This window comes from Capra hircus, chromosome 1 (genome assembly GCF_001704415.2).
Source record: "Capra hircus breed San Clemente chromosome 1, ASM170441v1, whole genome shotgun sequence".
Classification (NCBI taxonomy): domain Eukaryota; kingdom Metazoa; phylum Chordata; class Mammalia; order Artiodactyla; family Bovidae; genus Capra; species Capra hircus.
This window is the reverse complement of record NC_030808.1, coordinates 64,346,450-64,364,444: the sequence shown is the minus strand read 5'-3', so window position 1 is coordinate 64,364,444 and position 17,995 is coordinate 64,346,450. Positions and strand designations below refer to the sequence as shown.

General features: G+C 37.5%; 1 protein-coding gene across 5 annotated transcripts in view; it reads left to right on the top strand.

Moving 5' to 3' along the window:
• The window catches only part of GSK3B (glycogen synthase kinase 3 beta), a 217,461-nt gene that overhangs the window by 187,588 nt on the left and 11,878 nt on the right, over positions 1 to 17,995 (top strand). For 2 of the 5 annotated variants that reach the window (XM_018042977.1, XM_005674982.3), the window contains one exon: positions 9,115 to 9,213. In XM_018042977.1, the coding sequence (XP_017898466.1) occupies positions 9,115 to 9,213 (99 nt within the window). Of the gene's footprint in view, positions 1 to 9,114; positions 9,214 to 12,309; positions 12,366 to 14,248; positions 14,299 to 17,995 lie in introns of all 5 variants that reach the window. The other 3 variants (XM_018043204.1, XM_018043122.1, XM_018043043.1) reach the window with 3 other exon arrangements.

Genomic DNA, 17,995 nt, shown 5'->3' with positions numbered 1-17,995 from the left:
TCATACGAATAACAATTAATGGATGATCAGAATAAGAGGTTAAAGAAAGAGAACTAACTTTCCAGTTGGTTGTATAGCTAGAGAGAATAGAGGGATGGTGGGTGTCATTAGTGGGTATCCTACTGTAGGTAAAATAAAACCCTTCTCTATCCTCAGCAAATTTTCAGTGAAGTCTGTACTACTTTCCCCAGATGAACCAAAGGTAGTCCCTGATCTACATATACTAGTTGCTCAGTGTTTGAGCAGTTGATACCCACTTTAAATATACACAATATTTATTAACCCATTCAGCCAGTACTTGTTGGGCATTTCTAATTTTCCTTTTTCTTGTTGGAACTGTTGTTTTAATTAGTAAAGCAAACTACCATATGAACAGAACTACAAAGATCAAACATTTAAGTAAAATATAGTAAGTTGGTAGTGGTTTGGTCACTAAGTCGTGTCCAACTCTTGCGAGTTCGTGGGCTGTAGCCTGCCAGGCTCCTCTGTCCATGGAATTCTCCAGGCAAGAATATTGGAGTGGGTTGCCGTTTCCTTCTTCAGGGGATCTTCCTGACCTAGGAATCGAACCCTGATCTGTATTACAGGCAGATTCTTTACCAACTGAGCTACAAGGGAAGCCCCAAAATATAGTCAAGCTTATAGCTAACTACAATTTGATGTTTGTTACTGTGCCATAAGTAAATAGCCATAAATGGTAATTAATATTACTTTCATATAATCAAAACAAGTGTTTCTGTAATTAACTAGAGGGAGAAGAGAGGTGAACAGATACCGGACAAAAAAACTTTGATATCTTTCTGACCTTCTGGATTTATAACTCGTAGACTCTTACACCTCTCTTTTTTCTAGAACTAGGGCTTCAGTGTACTAGGATCCCCTGACTGACTGTGTTATCTACTTCCAGGACTTGGAGGCCAGCACAGACCTTCAGCATACTGTAAAGTAACCATTCTCTTGCTTTCCCTCAGTCATTGGGATCTCAAAGGTTGGACATGACTGAGTAAGACCTTAGGAAGCAAATAGAATCAGGAATTCCCAACAGAAATCAATTTTCTTTGTTTACCAATTCTTTACTCTTCCAAGGCTGAAATGTATAGGGAAATAGGTGATTTTGTGTGTTTAAAGATGAGTTTCCAACTAATTCCACTACACACATCCTCAATTCAAATTTTCTGTCCAATTTTTATGAGATTTTTATCCAGTAAAACATTGTCTCCCTGCTCCCCCCAAGGTCATATCATAGGATGGGTGTTGGGCAGATACAAGTAAAGATTATCAACTGTTTACATTAGTGTGACTTAGTTTGAAGAATCTACCACTCTACCAATTAGCTGGATTATCTGAGGGGATGGTAGATTTGTGGGGAAGTAGGAGGAATAGTGGCTTATTGGTTAGGCCAGAAGAAGGGGCAGCTGCTTAAATGCAAGTTAAAACAGGATATTTGGAGCATCTGGAAAGCAACATGAAACTCAGGCAGGCTGCGGATGTCTTTGAATACAGGAACAGGAGTGTCCAGACATGAGGAAAGCAATGATGAGATAGCAGACGAGGTCCAGAACAAGTAAAAAAAGGACAGTAAAGGAAGAGTGACAGAAAACAAAAGGAAATGGGGAAGGGATCAAAGAAAGATGTCTTAGATGAGTGCAGGATTGTGTTAAAGGAAGTGATGAAAGCAGGGGGCTGAGGACATGTTAGAGGTAGCAACACAGCAAGTGTTAGAGAAGGCCAGCTTACGAGAGTGCTGCACTTCTTCATTTGAGAGTAGTAGACTTCTTGTTGATAAAATCTATTGTGACTCGTTATTGATGATTTGGAGGCTCCATATCTTTAAGGCAATGATTTTTAAATCAGTTTTTCTGTTATGAAATAGAGATACACAGAAATACCATCAGCCCGCCTGCATATCAGGTTTTCTATATCCTGGGCATTTTCTTCTAGCCTACTTTATCCTAGGCCACATCTAAAGTGTAGATACAGTACTTCAACCACCTTGAGATTGTAAAATGTCTTCTGATATTCTTACGTCGAGTAGGGGCTTTTGGGGGTTAGATTTATTTGTTGAAGACTCTTGAGAGTCCCTTGGACTGCAAGGAGATCCAACCAGTCCATTCTAAAGGAGATCAGCCCTGGGTGTTCTTTGGAAGGAATGATGCTAAAGCTGAAACTCCAGTACTTTGGCCACCTTGTGTGAAGAGTTGACTCATTGGAAAAGACTGATGCTGGGAGGGATTAGGGGCAGGAGGAAAAGGGGATGACAGAGGATGAGATGGCTGGATGGCATCACCTACTTGATGGACGTGAGTTTGGGTGAACACGGGAGATGGTGATGGACAGGGAGGCCTGGCGTGCTGCAGTTCATGGGGTCGCAGAGAGTCGGACATGACTGAGTAACTGAACTGAACTGATAATAGCAAGAATAAGTCTACATAAGATAGGGGCTCTTGATTTATATTAATATGTAGGATATGAGTCAAATGGGACTACCTTGGTGGTCCAGTGGTAGAGAATCCCCGTGCCAATGCAGGAGACATGGATTCGATCCCTGGGACAGGAAGATCCCCTGGAGAAGGAAATGGCAACCCACTCCAGTAATTCTTGCCTGGAAAATCCCATGGACAGAGGAGCCTGGCCAACTACAGTCCATGGGGTCACAGATGAGTTGGCCACAACTTAGACTAAACAACAACAAATAAATCAAATCCTGAACAGAAACTCATTCACTGCTTTAACTTACAATGCCCCTCCTTAAAAAAAAATTTTTTTTTTAAATTTTTAAAAAATATTTATTTTTAATTTTTTGGTTGTGCTGGATCATCATCACTGCACACAGGCTTTTCTCTAGTTACAGCGAGCAGGGGCTACTCTTCATTGCAGTGTGCAGGCTTCTCTTGTGGTGACTTCTCTTGTTGCAGGGCGTGGGCTCAGTGGTTGAATCACATAGGCTCAGTAATTGTAGCACAAAGGCTTAGTTGCTGCACGACATGTAGTATCTTCCTGGACCAGGAATTGAACCTGTGTTGCCTCCATTGGCACATTGGCAGGTGGATTCTTATCCACTGCACCACCAGGGAAGTCCCTTTTTAAAAATAAATAAACTACAGACTTTTAATGTGACTATCCCTGTTTCTCCGTTGTGGTCTTTTGGATGAAAAATATCTATAAAAGATCTTTATAAATGGACTTCAGGAAATCTGGGTATACGTAAGTGGATATTCTGATAAGAGCTGTTTATACTTATCAGAGGATTTGGTGTCAGAATTATTCTTTCATACTCTATAGCTAAAGAAGAGAAGAGTAAAATTTAGAGTAAGAGTCAATTTAGAAGAGTAAAATTTCTAGGTAAGCTATACTCTTCTAGGTTATTGAAAACTAAACCAAGGAAATACACTTCAGGGAATGCTTAGGAAAGTCATGAGTGCTGCTAAAGGTGGGCAAGTTAGTTTTAGTTCTGGGGTCGCCCAGAGTCGGACACAACTGAAGTGACTTAGCAGCAGTGGCAGCCAGAGTATTACTGATGTGTAAGGTTGAATGTACTCAGAATTTTAGGATCTAAATTATCAAACTATTTATAAGAATTGTTTTCTCTTTCCCAGAGGTTTGAGTGGCTCTGCTGCCTTAACTGTACTACTAGAGAGAATGTGGAATGGTGTAGGAACAAACGGTGAAAGACTAATATCTTGACTTAAAGTTCTGCGGGTAGTTTGGACAGATACACTTCCAGGAAGATCAGAATATTAGTGGTATGTGATTTATAGCCAAGGTAATAAAGATGCAATAATAAAGAGATGCAGTATTGCATATAGAATAAGTCAGACCTAAAGTCTCCTTCCTAGTCTCTCTCTAACTAGGTGCAGACCTTGGCCATGCACTATTTCTGAGTTTCCTGATTTAACAAAAATAAGGTAGTTGGATTAAAAGATATTTAAGTACACTTATAGCTCCAGAATTCTGATTATAAAGATGAATTGACTCCAGAAAGACAAAGGAAAAAATGAGAAATAAAGCTAAAAACACAGAGCTTGAAAGCATGTGATATGTAAAATTATGGTATAAATGGATACCAAAAAAAGATAATTCCTATAGAATTCAACATATTAGCAGTACCTGGTATTATTAAATGCTCAAAAAGGTTATTTTTAGTTGGATAAAAGAACTTACAGTAATGCTACATTTATTACATTTCATTAAGAATGAGTTCTACTACTCTTTCAATTTGTCCCACCTTCTCCTTCCCCCACTGTGCCCATGGATGGGTCCATTCTCTAGAGAGAAGCATTGACATATATACATTACCATGTGTGAAAGAGCTAGTGGGAAGCTGCTGTGTACACAGGGAGCTCAACTCGATGCTCTGGGGCAACCGAGAGGGATGGGATGTGAGGGAGGAGGCTCAAGAGGGAAGGGATTTATATATACACATGGCTTCTTCACATTGTTGTACAGTAGAAACCAACACAGCCTTGTAAAGCAGTTATCCTCTAATTAAAAAGAAAAAGAATGGGGTTCTGAATATAACATTTTCAGGTTACTAAAGCTTATTCTTTTTAATCACCAGGACTTTAAAAATACTAACATTTTGCTAGATAATTTCTAAGTGTATCATTACTATTAATTTAGTACAAAATACATTCACACATATTTGGATGACTAGTATAAATTGGGCAGTTCCAAGGCAAAGTAGTCATGGGATTATACAGCTATCATGTAGTCCGCTTATGAAACATTGCCAGTATTATCAAGCATCAGGAGCAGGCTTTGCAGTTTGTTGACTATTTGTCTGATCCTCTGTTTAGTTTAGTGTTTACTTTTCTGGGTGAGTGTGGAGTATGTCGTCAACAACAGAAACCTGAGAGGTTTCCTGGGCACTTTGAAATTGTTAGGAGAGAAGCGGTTATGATGGAGTTACTTGTTCATCTAAACAGTATATATTCAGATAAGCAACATTAGAATTCATTATGTGTAAGATCAAAGTGTACCATCCTAACATTTGAATTACCCCTCAGAAAAGTACAAATAAAATGTGCATGCCATTGTTAAATCATTTAAACCTTTTTCTGAATAGAAAAAAAAATAGTAGTTTTGACTATATAGACAACCACTGGCCATTTTCATCTATACTTAAGAGACCTCATACACACATGAAGGCCTCAAATTCTTTGTAGAGGAAAAAGAAAATTTGCCTCTCTTAGTGACTCTTTCTGGGCGTTTGCAGGTTGAGCCCTTTCAAAGTTAACAAAGAAAGAAGATCCCCTTCTACCCTATGCCTGATATTTTATTATTACTGTAAGAGTAGGTTTAGTTACTAAAGGGTTGATTTCTTCCTTCTGGTTTCTACATTGATTACTGTTCTCAAATTTATCCTCAGTTTTCATTCAACACAGTTTGAACATATATATGTTACCTCTTCCTACACCTACTCCTAACCCTTACCCCCGAAAATTTAAATTAAAAATAAAAAACCTGGCCTTATCAATAAATTTGGAAATCTTACATTTAGATGAAGAGAGACTTTAAGGAAAACTTCAGGTTTTATCAGCAACTAGATTTAGGTTTTGTTGTTTTTAACATTTAAAAAGATTGCTTAACTTAATGGTGGTCTTTTCATGGGAATTTTTCTTCTACAGTTTTTAATATGAACTGTGCAGCCAATTTTAGTTAAATGAATTTGGTTATCTTTTTGGTCAGTTGATACCTATCTTGGTTGGCTTATTGATAGCTATCTTTAAATTCATTTTGATCTTGCTCAAATTGTGCATTGTGTTTTGATGGTGGACCATATAATGATTAATTCACCGTCAAAGCATTCATAATGTTTACTGATAACTATGTGATTTTTTTTAATGAGTAGTTTTATGGCATCTTTAGTTGGTTGAAGAAATCCTTATCACACATTAAGTTTTCTAAAACCTTCTGGAACCTGTTTCCATTTTGTTTTGATCCATGTCTCTGGGATAACACAGTCTCATTCTTCCCACTTCTTCTCCATGGCTAGCCCCACTGTACTATTATGGGCTTCCTTGTTTCCTATATTATCTAGAGAAAAAGAAGATTGTTTTTCTCAAGCCTTGCACATGTATGTGTGTACACATACATGCATATATACACCCTTACCCAGAATTAGATGCAGAACCACCATGGCCCTCAATTGGATATGCATATACACAAGAATAGATGATTTGGTAAATGAGTGAGTGAATGGGAGAAAGTGGGCAGTATGTGACCACAAACCACTTATATTCAATTTATTTTAAAGATTATCTCAACGGTAGCTCTTAAAATATCTGGTCATCTTTTTTTTTTTTTCATTTACTTTTTTTCAAATGTTTTGCTTGAGTGGAGGGACATACGTATGCCTCTGGCTGATTCATACTGATATACAGCAGAAACCAACACAATACTGTAAAGCGACTGTCCTCCAATTAAAAGTAAATAAATTTAAATACTTTTACAAAAGGAAGAAAATAGCCTCACAGCATCTGTGCCCCAAAGTCAACAACAGGACTGTAATTAAAAGGCTGTATATGCCTTTTAAAAATATTTAAATGAAGATAATATGGTTTCTTATTTTTTTTAATGTTTTTACTTGGCTGTGCTGTGTCCTAGTTGTGGCACACAGGATTTTCGGTCTTCTTTGCGACAGGTGGGATCTTTACTTGCGGCGTGTGAAGTCTTAGTTGTGGCATGTGGGATCTAATTCCCTGATGGCCAGGGATCAGACCTGTGCTCCCTGCACTGGGAGCATGAAGTCTTAGCAACTGGGCCACCAGGGAAGTCCCTGGATTTTCTTTTAGATGTTGGGTACATGGCCATAGGGATCTCTTAATTTAAAAGTGCACCTGTCTTGAATTGATTCAGTACCTTTCTTGCCAGCTTATTTGTATAATTGTCCTTCCATTTTTCTATTTCTGTTGAATAGACAGAGACAACTATCTTTTTATCTGTTTATCCGGGACCTAACACAGTCTTTCATGCTCAGTATTGTTAGTTGGATGAGGGTGTGGGTGGGTAGATGGATGGGTGGACTTTAAAGAAGCTATTTTAGGAAATTTTAGTCTTAATTGGGACGGTAAGTCTGACTGTCTTTTAGATTACCAAAGAGTAATTACCACATCTTGCATTAATTTCTGTTCCTAGAACCGTAAAGTCATCAGCCCCGACAATTATCAGGGATTCTCCTGTTTTTGTAGGTGTGAGATGCATTAAAATTGGACTGATTTAAGTAAAACTACATAGCTTCTTTCTGTATCTCAGTGAGAAGTGAAATAGCTACTACAGCTGATTATGAGAAAACAGCATTTCTTCAAACCTGATCATTAAGGCAGTGGTTTTCCAACTCAGAGAAGGTTATTATTTGATGAGATGACCTAAGTCTTCTCTTTGAAGGGGAAAAGATAATGAATAGTCTTCTCTCAGTTTTGAGCTTTTCCTGCCATTCATTTTCCGTATATCTTGACATCAGCATGTTGCTTCTTTTTACCAGAATCTGAGTATCAGATTTAGTACAAAATTTAGATATTTAGGCACCAAGTTGAATAAGTCAATATTTCCAGGGACTTTGTACCAGAACATTTTTAAAGTTCTGCCTTAAAATGATATTCCCCTTGTTAGGTGCTGGCGGGAGGGATGAATGGTGAGTAATTGCTTAAAGGTTTCCCTTTAGGGTGATAAAAATTTTTTGAAACTAGGTAGAGGTGATGGTTGTACAACATTGTGAATGTACTGAATGCCACAAAATTCAGTTCAGTTCAGTTCAGTTGCTCAGTCGTGTCTGTCTCTTTGCGACCCCATGAACCGCAGCACACCAGGCCTCCCTGTCCATCACCAACCCCCGGAGTCCACTCAGACCCATGTCCATTGAGTCGGTGATGCCATCCAACCATGTCGTCCTCTGTCGTCCCCTTCTCCTCCTGCCCCCAATCTTTCCCAGCATCAGGGTCTTTTCCATTGAGTCAGCTCTTCGCATCAGGTGGCCAAAGTATTGGAATTTCAGTTTCAACATCAGTCCTTCCAGTGAACACCCAGAACTGATCTCCTTTAGGATGGACTGGTTGGCAACAAAATTATATACTTTAAAATGATTAATTCTACATTATATGAATTTTGCTGTAAAGAAAACACTATTTCCTAACTTTTTTAGTTCATGCTATAATTATTACTTGTAGCTCAGAGGATAACACCTTCCTGTAGCTAGTATGGTTGTATAATTACTCCTTTAAATTATTAGAATAATAGGTAGAATTGTTTATAATAACACTTACTAGAGTAGAAATGAGCGCTCACTAGTTAAATGCCAGAACAAACCAGGGTTATCCCAGGCAGACTGGAAGAACAACCATGTTACCTGAAATTAACACCAGATGCTTTTATGTACAAGCTCACCACCACATCTCAGTAACTGTTTACATTATTAGATCAAATATCATCTTAAAATTATTTCTCAAGATTCATATACAGCACTTGATTCTTTAAAGAAAGCCAGTTTGTACACAGTTGACAAAGACTTTCACATGCAGATAAAAGCCTACTTTTAACTTTTAAAAAGTAACAGTCTCAGTAAGTTAAAAGGCAAAATAGGATTCAGTAGACATTTTTGTTTTCAATGAAAGCAATGAGAATTAACATGTTCCTTAAGTCCTGTTTCCACTTCCGTTCGGGTAAGTCACGCTGCCGTCAGGTAAGTTGGTCTGTGCGTGCCAGTGTGCAGACTGCGGTCATGTTCTCTTTTCTGTGGCCCTATCACTGTCGGCTCCTGCAGTCAAATACTGTCAGAGTAGCAGGGGGAAACCTGGTGTGTTTCAGTTAATGAACGACGGAAATACGCTTATCCTCAGACTTCTGGCCAGTATCTTCCCCCAGCCTATCTTTAGTTCTCAGAGATACGCGGATATTTTAGCAGACAGTGCTTTCATCGTGTATCACAACATACTGGTGGCCTTTCTCTATAGGCCAGTTACTAGCTCATGGTTCAGTTTCCGATGCAGGTTTACCATGTCTTTTTTTCTGTTAAGCCAGTGTTGTAATGCCGTGTCTTCTGTTTAGTGATACCAATAAAATAGTTTCACAACAGGGTTAAGAATGGACTCTAACACATATGTTTTACCTTTTCTCTAGAACTGTCAAGTAATCCACCTCTAGCTACCATCCTTATTCCTCCTCATGCTCGGATTCAAGCAGCTGCTTCAACTCCTTCAAATACCACAGCAGCCTCAGGTGAGGACACAGAAGTCTCTTCTAAAAACACATGATTTGGTTTTGTCTCCGTTTTATCTCATTTGTTGAATGTGAATGTTTAGTACCTTCCAGCTATCAAAAACATAGCATAGCCAAATGATTAAATGTGAATAAAGTGTTGCTTTAATTTCCAAAAAGCTGAAAGGACCCCATAAATGCTTTATATATAAGGTATAAATATCTTATTATAATATAAGTGATGTCACTTTGTTATTTTAAAAGTCATGCTTTCTGTATAATTTCTTGATTAATATATTAAATGAGATGCTTATAGCAGAAAATGGTCTTCAGAAATGTAATCTTATTGAAGATAATTCACTTTAATTCCATTACCCTGAATGTAAATTATATTAATATACTGAAGAGGCAAATGTTCAAGAAATTGGAATGTAGATTGGTATAATTTAATCATTTAAAGGGCTGAAACTGCAATGCAAATTCATTTAGCTAAGACTTAGATCAGAATATGACTAAATCTTTTCTATCCCCTGCCCCCCAAAAATACCCAAATGATCTCCCAGGTTAGAGCTCAGGTATACTGCAGCATTAGCAGCAGCATACTGCTAGTCCTGGAGCTGGTTCATGTTGGGACCTCATTTAATTAAAATTACTCGCATTACAATGTTCGGAAAATACTCAACCCTTGAGTGAACTGAAGGTCCTCCAAAGGACAGCTAAAATGAAGTTAGAAATAGGTAGCACAATTGGACTCCCCCCACAGCCTCCAAAATGCAGATGTCAGGAGCTGACTCCATTTTTACTTAATCATCTGTTGCATTGAACCTAGTTGGATCAGATTAATGTTTGCCCAGGGGCATTTATGCTCCAGGAAATAAAACCTTGCATTAACTAGTTCTTATGGCTTCCCTGGTGGCTCAGATGGTAAAGCATCTACCTGCAATGCAGGAGACCCGGGTTCAGTCCCTGGGTTAGGAAGATCCCCTGGAGAAGGAAATGGTAACCCACTCCAGTACTCTTGCCTAGAAAATTCCATGGATGGAGGAGTCTGATGGGCTACAGTCCATGGGGTTGCAAAGAATCAGACACGACTGAGCCACTTCACTTTTACTAGTTCTTAGCATTCAACAGTGAGGTCAAAATCTACCTCCTGTTGTCTGACAGAGTTGTTTGTTCCTATCCAATCTTAATCTTTTGAATGTTGCTAATAAAGATTGACAACATTTCATTCTAATCTGTGGCCCATCTTCATTCCAGAAAAAGTCTAGGAAAAAAGGTCTCTTTTCTAGTTCTAGTTTCATCAGCACATGCTACCTTGAGAAAGTCATTTGAACTTCATTAATTTTAGTAATATCCTGTTCATTTTCTCAATCTATAAAGTGAGTGGCAATGCTCTCCTCAAGTAATATGGTACAAATCAAATATGTACTGAAATATGCTTTGAAGTTTTTAAATGAAAAAATAGAGGTTTTTTGTTTTGCTTTTAACTATGACCTGTATTTAGAAGGAAGACAGAATTACTTCAGTGAGCTATTAATCAACTTAAATCACTGGCCTAGGTTATAGATTGTGTTGATTATTTAAAACATTGAATAGGCCCTAATCCCAAACTAGCACATTGACTTGTTGAGCTAGTTTATAGGAATTGTTTTAGACTATGAATACAATAAGAATTATGATTGGTAAGTTTTGGGTAATTTTAAATCATTTTCTTAATGTGAAATACTAGTTAATGATTACAGCTAAGATTTGGGGCAAATTGTCTGCCTGGTAGGAGCGTAGTATAATCTGATTTTGATGTTGCTTTGATACAAGTTACAGCAGTCATCAAAAAATAATTTTACTGCTGTATATACATTTTTATAGCTGTTGAAATCAGATTTCAACATAAATATGGAAACTGGCATTGGGCTTTGATCCTGAGGGTTTACTTTAAAGTTGAAGTAGATCAGGATATGAGGAATTTTATAGGAATAGTAGACTAAGGGCAGAGCTAAAATTAGTTTAAAGAAATACATGCCTTGTGTATCTTAATACCAGGAAGGATTTCAGATATTTCAGTAAGCTTCCTAGTGGCTAAATAAAAAAGTGTTATCTGTTTAAAATTTCCCATATATTTCATTAGATGAAAAGCACACTGGTGGCTTAGGAGAAGCACAGTATTTCTGACCCTGCTGTTTGAGAAGTAGTTCTCCTTTAGGGCTGCAAATTTGGTACTTTAAGCTAGTAGTAAAGAATCCGCCTGCCAGTCAGGAGACGAAAGAGGTATAAGCTCAATCCCTGGGTCAGGAAGATCCCCTGGAGGAGGAAATGGCAACCCACTCCAGTGTTCTCCATGGCTAGAACAGCTTGGTGGGCTAGAGTTCACCGGGTCTCAGAGAATTGGACACGACTGAGCATGTGCACACACAAGAGAGAGTAAATGAAACTCTTGTCACTCTTTCAGCAGTAAATGTAATGGTGACTCCATTTAGAAACTTTTAAATGCCCCTCAGTATGAGCTAAAGGCACAACACTACAATGTGGTTAAAGCAAAACAGTTTTCTTTGGGGCCAAAGTTATGGGAGCCAAGTAATGTCACCTAACATAAGTTAGGAAATGCTCATCTAGATGAAGGGGTTGACTGAATGGCCTTAATGGCCCAGATTTAAGTAAATACATATGTATGTGCATATGTATTTAAATAAGTATTTGGTAGTATAAGTTACATATTTTAAATAAGTATTTAAATAAGTATTTAAAATAAGTATTTAAATAAGTATTTGGTAGTATAAGTTACATTCTTTAGTAAGATCTTAAAATATACATGTTGTTTGCTGTCTCTCTTAGCATCAATTTCTTTATCCGTACAATAGGAATAGTAAATAGCCACCACATAGAGTTATGAGAAGTAAGATATAAAGTGTACAAACTGCTTAACACTTTGCCTGGTCACATGGTGGGCCTTCAGTGAAAGGAAACTGTTAACACCATTTTATTGTTATTGCCAAGTAAGGACAGATTCGTAAATGTTAAAAACCAACCATGTGAAAGACAGGGTTGACATCCATCCTTTTATGACAAAAGAATATATGACTCGCTTCACCTGAATAAATGGACATCCCATCTCCACCCAAGCAGGGAGGAAGTGAATGCCTGCCGACATGACAAAGCATTTCCAGGTCTGCTCCAAGGTATGAAGAAGTAAAATATTAAACTCCAAAGCCTCTGACCTTGAAAATCTGAACCTGGAAGTTTTTCTAATTTAGAATTTTCAAAATTAGAATTTCTAATCACCCACCCTAGCTACAGCATCACAGTAATTCACGTTTGGGTGAATGAATTGCAATATGTACCTCTAACTAAATAAGAGTAGTTAGTTCTATCCAGTCCTGTCCACATGCAAATATACGTTTAGGCAGTTACCGACATGGGACACACACTGCAGTCCATGGGGTTGCAAGAGTCAGACTTAGTGAGTAAACAAGTTACATAATAACAAAAAGGAAAGCAAATATGACCTCAGTGGTCAGCAGTAGAAAAATGATTCAGTACATTATGAAATCTCCATTTTTATGTAACTATAAAAGACAGTTATTATAAAACTTAGATTTGTGGAACTATTCATCTTAAATTATGTGGAGAAAAGTTTAAAATCCTACGTACCATGTTGGTAACTGGACTTAAATGTGTATTTGCATGTGGATAGGACTAGATAGAAATATACAAATATTAAAACAGTTGTGGTTAATCAGTGGATATGGAGGTTGTTTTTTTTCACAAAAACTTTCATTGTTTAAATCGTTTTTAAAACACGTCAGTTCCTGGGGGCATTATATCTGACCATGGCTCTGACTGACACAAGAAACTTCTGAAAAGCGTACACACTGTTCTCAGACCATAAGGTATAATTTCTGATTTCAATGTTTGTATCTATCTGATTTTTCTCCACACCCCCAACAGATCCTCCCATTCATTCCATTTGGGAGACCTTTCATCTGGACCCTGTAGAGTAGTAAATCTTCAGGAGTTATAGTTTTACTGATCATATATGAATTACTTTAGAGATCATCTGATCCAGTGCCAGATAAGTAAGTGTAAGATGTAGTTGGGAATTTCAGCTAAAGCAATTTTCTCTCTGTTTCGTATTAGTCCTCTGGGTAAGATTTCTTCCAGTGCATTGGTTCTGCTATTAAAAGAAATTTGAAAACCACTGACTTCATTTTACTCTCCTTACTATCTACTGAAAGCTAGTGTCCCATACTTGTATATATTCAGAAACTAGAATATTCAGTAGCACATTCGATCTTTATATCACTTTGTTAGAAATTTATTCCCTTATATATATCTCTTCCACTCAATGATCCTACTCTGGCATTATAGAAAACCAACCCAATTCTTATTTGCAAAAGTCCTTCAGATTTTAGTAATGGCTATGGCTAGCATCTTCTCCATACTAATGAGAATTTTAAATCCTAATCCTGAATATGTTCTAAAATATCAGAATGTTAGATTTTCTATATAGTTATTTGTCATCTGCACATTTTATAAACATACCAATTTTTGGCCTGTCTCTAAGCAACTAATAAAATATATCAAAGAGGACAAGGTAGAGCCTACTAGATTTTTTTTTTTTTTTTTTTTTTTGCCTTTACCAAGGTTACTGATGTTAAATGGGACTAGACAAGGCTTAATAGGGATTATTCTTCTAATGCTCTGTAAATAACTCTAAATTACCCTTCTTGTTGTTTGCTTAACTAGAGACCAACTGTACAATATTCATTTATATACTAATGTTATGGAAATTAGTAAAAATCTTTGTTTTTGTCAAGAAAACTTTCAGATTTTTTCCATCAAGAAAGAAACTGTGTCAAAGACGGAAATGAAAAAATTTTGTTGAAGACTTACAGGGAATTTCTAGTGCTTAAATATTTGTGAATTGAATTTCTGTAATTCGTTTTAGAATGTGTTTTTAGACTATAGATTCTGGGTTTAAAGACATTTAAAATGTATAGATTTCCCTCACCTTCCTTGGGCTGCATTTTGTTTATTAGGATTTTTGTTATATCCTTTCCAGGTTGAAAACCCTTCTAACAGAAAAGGGAATCATGATAAGAGTTGGACAAGGTCTGTCTTCTCTGTCTTTTTACCTGGTCAGGGGGCTTAACTTTTCTTGGTCTTGCTTTGAAAACCTTTTGCTGTTAACCTCATTTAAACTGAATTTGGCTTGTTCTGACAGGTTCACAGTTTTATTTTTCTATTCTTCCTGGGATGTGTGCCCTACTTTATAAATTAAGAGCTCATCAAGAAAAACCCTTTTATTTGGGTTCTTTGGTCCTTCTCGTTTTACTTTGCAAAGAGAGTGTATGCAGTTATTTGGTTGGTCAGAATTTTGTTTTTTATAATTTTCTATTTCCTGTCGGGTATTAGCCCCTTTTGAAGATTCTAACTACAAAATCATGCTTATCTGTTCCCTGAACTTTTTGAAATGCATTTTACAAAAGTCATGGTTCAGATTTAGCCAGGACTAGTGGTCCCTTTTTCTGTTACACTTATTTTTTACCACAGAATTCCTGTCACCTTGCCACCTTCTCCATCACCAGCCAGTTTTTTCCTAGCTGGACAGAATTAAACCCAGAATAATTTCTCCGATTGTTTGTATCCACTGCATTTGACAAATAAAGTGTTACGTTGAGTCAGTGTATTGAATATCTACTTTTCTGAAGTGACAGTCCCCTCCCCTCACCCCCTCCCCAAGTATCGCGGCCTGTGGCACTTTCCTGATGTGCACTGGGAAAGCTGCACCCGTCTCCTGTCTAGTTGTGGAATCCGCAGTGCATGCCCTCAGGTGGTGGTCTTCGGAACTCTTCCTGCCTGTTTTCGCTTTATCTTAATCCGAATGTAAGGATTTTTCCCTGTTAAAAACATAGTGTCTAGTTATGTATGAAAAAAAACCCATAATATCTAGTTATTGTAGACAATAAGACTCTCCATATTCTCACTTCCAAAGAAAATCAAAGGTAACAATATATTGTATATTTTAGTCTAGTTATGAGTGGACAGAGACTGGCTTTTTTTTTTTAATGGGCTTTTAGTGTATGGAGGAAGGTGATATATGACTTTATAGTATTCAACTAGTATTCTAAGCCTATACCATAATTTATTTAACTAATTCTTTAATGGACATTTGAGTTGTGCCTCAGTTTTTAGAGGAATTCCTGAGTCAAAAGGTGTAAGGAAGTTTAAAATTTTTAGTACATACTGTCAAATTGTCATCCAGAAAGCTTGTCCCATTTTATACTGGTAATGCACATATTTTTTCATTTCTCCATTACTTCAGCACTAGCCGGCCCAGAGTGGTGGGGGGCAGGGTGAGGGAGGTGGGAGGACAGCATGTACATGAGCACATCTGTATTTTTATGCATTTCCAACTTAGTAGATGAAGAAGGTGGGTATCTTTGTTAGGGACAGTTCTATGCCCATTTCCTCCTATTGGCTCTGTGTTTGAAGTTTTGAAGTATAGACTTCCATCCATATGTCACTGACACCGATGAGACTGTATCTAAGACTGTATCTACCCTCTGTTAGGATTTCAAGTTCACTTACTGAGTTTGCATATAGATCCCTAGAGTCATACCATCTTGGTATTATTTTCACCACAGCAGTACTAAGTATCACTTCTAGGAAATTGCTTATTTTAATGTAAAACATGTTGTTTCCTGTTAAGTCAAAAATTTTACCTGGGTTTTTCCTCCTTCCTCCAAAAGTATTGTAAAATCTTGATTGAGTTGGTGAATATCCTATCAGACATTGTTCTGGGTATTCTTCCAGTGTTCCTCAGTTCCTTACTTGAAGTCACCTGTTTATATTCATATGCCTTTTCTTATTCTTCGTTCCTCAACTAAGTTTTTTAACTTGAAAGGTAGAAAACACATTCTTTGTCTCCATGGCTTTCAGTTTTTTACCTTGAACAACCAAGCCTCTTAATTAAGTGTTCTGCCCCTGAACACAACAGCAGTTAAGATCTCTCTGCTGCCAGCTGACCAAGTATAAACAGTACTGTTGATAAGCCCTCCAGGTTTGCTGCTGGATTGATTGCCTCACTGGTTCCTGAATTTCGGTTCTGTTTTTTAAATGACTGAATGCACCATGGTATCTCATGCCACACCTTTTCCTTGTAATATTATTATGATAAGAGAGGTGCTGATAATTTTGCTGAGAAGTGCTTCCTCGTTATGATACACACAAAATTATCAAAATCATGATAGACATTATAAAGAGAAAAAACAAAAATCAAATCCTTTTCCTTACTGCTGATACTTTGATTTCATTAGTGTAGAGTATGATTTTAGTTTAAATGTAACATTGGGATATACCTTTCTTTGTGAGTAACAGTGTTGCTTGTTCATGTGTCAGTTAATAACACTAATGTGAGACCTAGTTTTAAGTAGAGGCATTTCCACTTGGAACAGGCTTGAATGGGAACATCTAAGATTAGGACCTTATCAGTTCAGTCGCTCAGTCGTGTCTGACTCTTTGCGACCCCATGAATTGCAGTACGCCACGCCTCCCTGTCCATCACCAACTCCCAGAGTTCACTCAAACTCATGTCCATCGAGTCAGTGATGCCATCCAGCCATCTCATCCTCTGTTGTCCCCTTTTCCTCCTGCCCCTAATCCCTCCCAGCATCAGTCTTTCCCAGTGAGTCAGCTCTTCACATGAGGTAGCCAAAGTACTGGAGTTTCAGCTTCAGCATCATACCTTCCAAAGAACACCCAGGACTGATCTCCTTTAGAATGGACTGGTTGGATTTCCTTGCAGTCCAAGGGACTCTCAAGAGTCTTCTCCAACACCACAGTTCAAAAGCATCAATTCTTCGGCATTCAGCTTTCTTCACAGTCCAACTCTCACATCCATACTGGAAAAACCATAGCCTTGACTAGATTAGACCTTTGTTGACAAAGTAATGTCTCTGCTTTTGAATATGCTATCTAGGTTGGTCATAACTTTCCTTCCAAGGAGTAAGTGTCTTTTAATTTCATGGCTGCAGTCACCATCTGCAGTGATTTTGGAGCCCCAAAAAATAAAGTCTGACACTGTTTCCACTGTCCCCATCTATTTGCCATGAAGTGATGGGACCAGATGCCATGATCTTCATTTTTCTGAATGTTGAGCTTTAAGCCAACTTTTTCACTCTCCTCTTTCACTTTCATCAAGAGGCTTAGGATCTTAGGGTGTAAACAGTACATACAACGTAGCCCAAGGCTCCAAAACTTTATCTTTTAGAGGAGTTGAGCTGTCATGAGCCAGTTCTAAATTATAAAACTAGGATGGCTCATGAATAGAAATGCACAAAATGGGCTTAGGAGAGCATAATAAAGTAAGTAAAGGATACTTAAAGTTCCCAAGTATATTTTACACATAAAGCACAAAAACGGATTTGATATATCTGAAATATGCTCTTTCACTGATATGCCAATAATGATTTTATAGCTTTTGAGAACCTGAAAACGTGTTTAGAGTAAATAAAGAACTATGTTTTATTTTTATTTAATTTCAGTTAAATTTAAATAACCAAATGTAGCTTGCAGTCATCCTATTTGAGAGTACAGATAGAACATTTCCATTATTGCTGTTGGGCCAGACAGTGAACACTTGTATCAGTTAGGTTTAACTTTTATAGACTTATAGTTCTGGAATATTGAACCTTTGGAACCCCAGCTCCCTTGTTTGTTCTCCGTCCTTTTCCACCTGACCTGTTCCTTTATTTTCTGCTTTTCTGTTTAAACCTTTTGGCCCGTTTATAAATGTGGGACCTTCCCT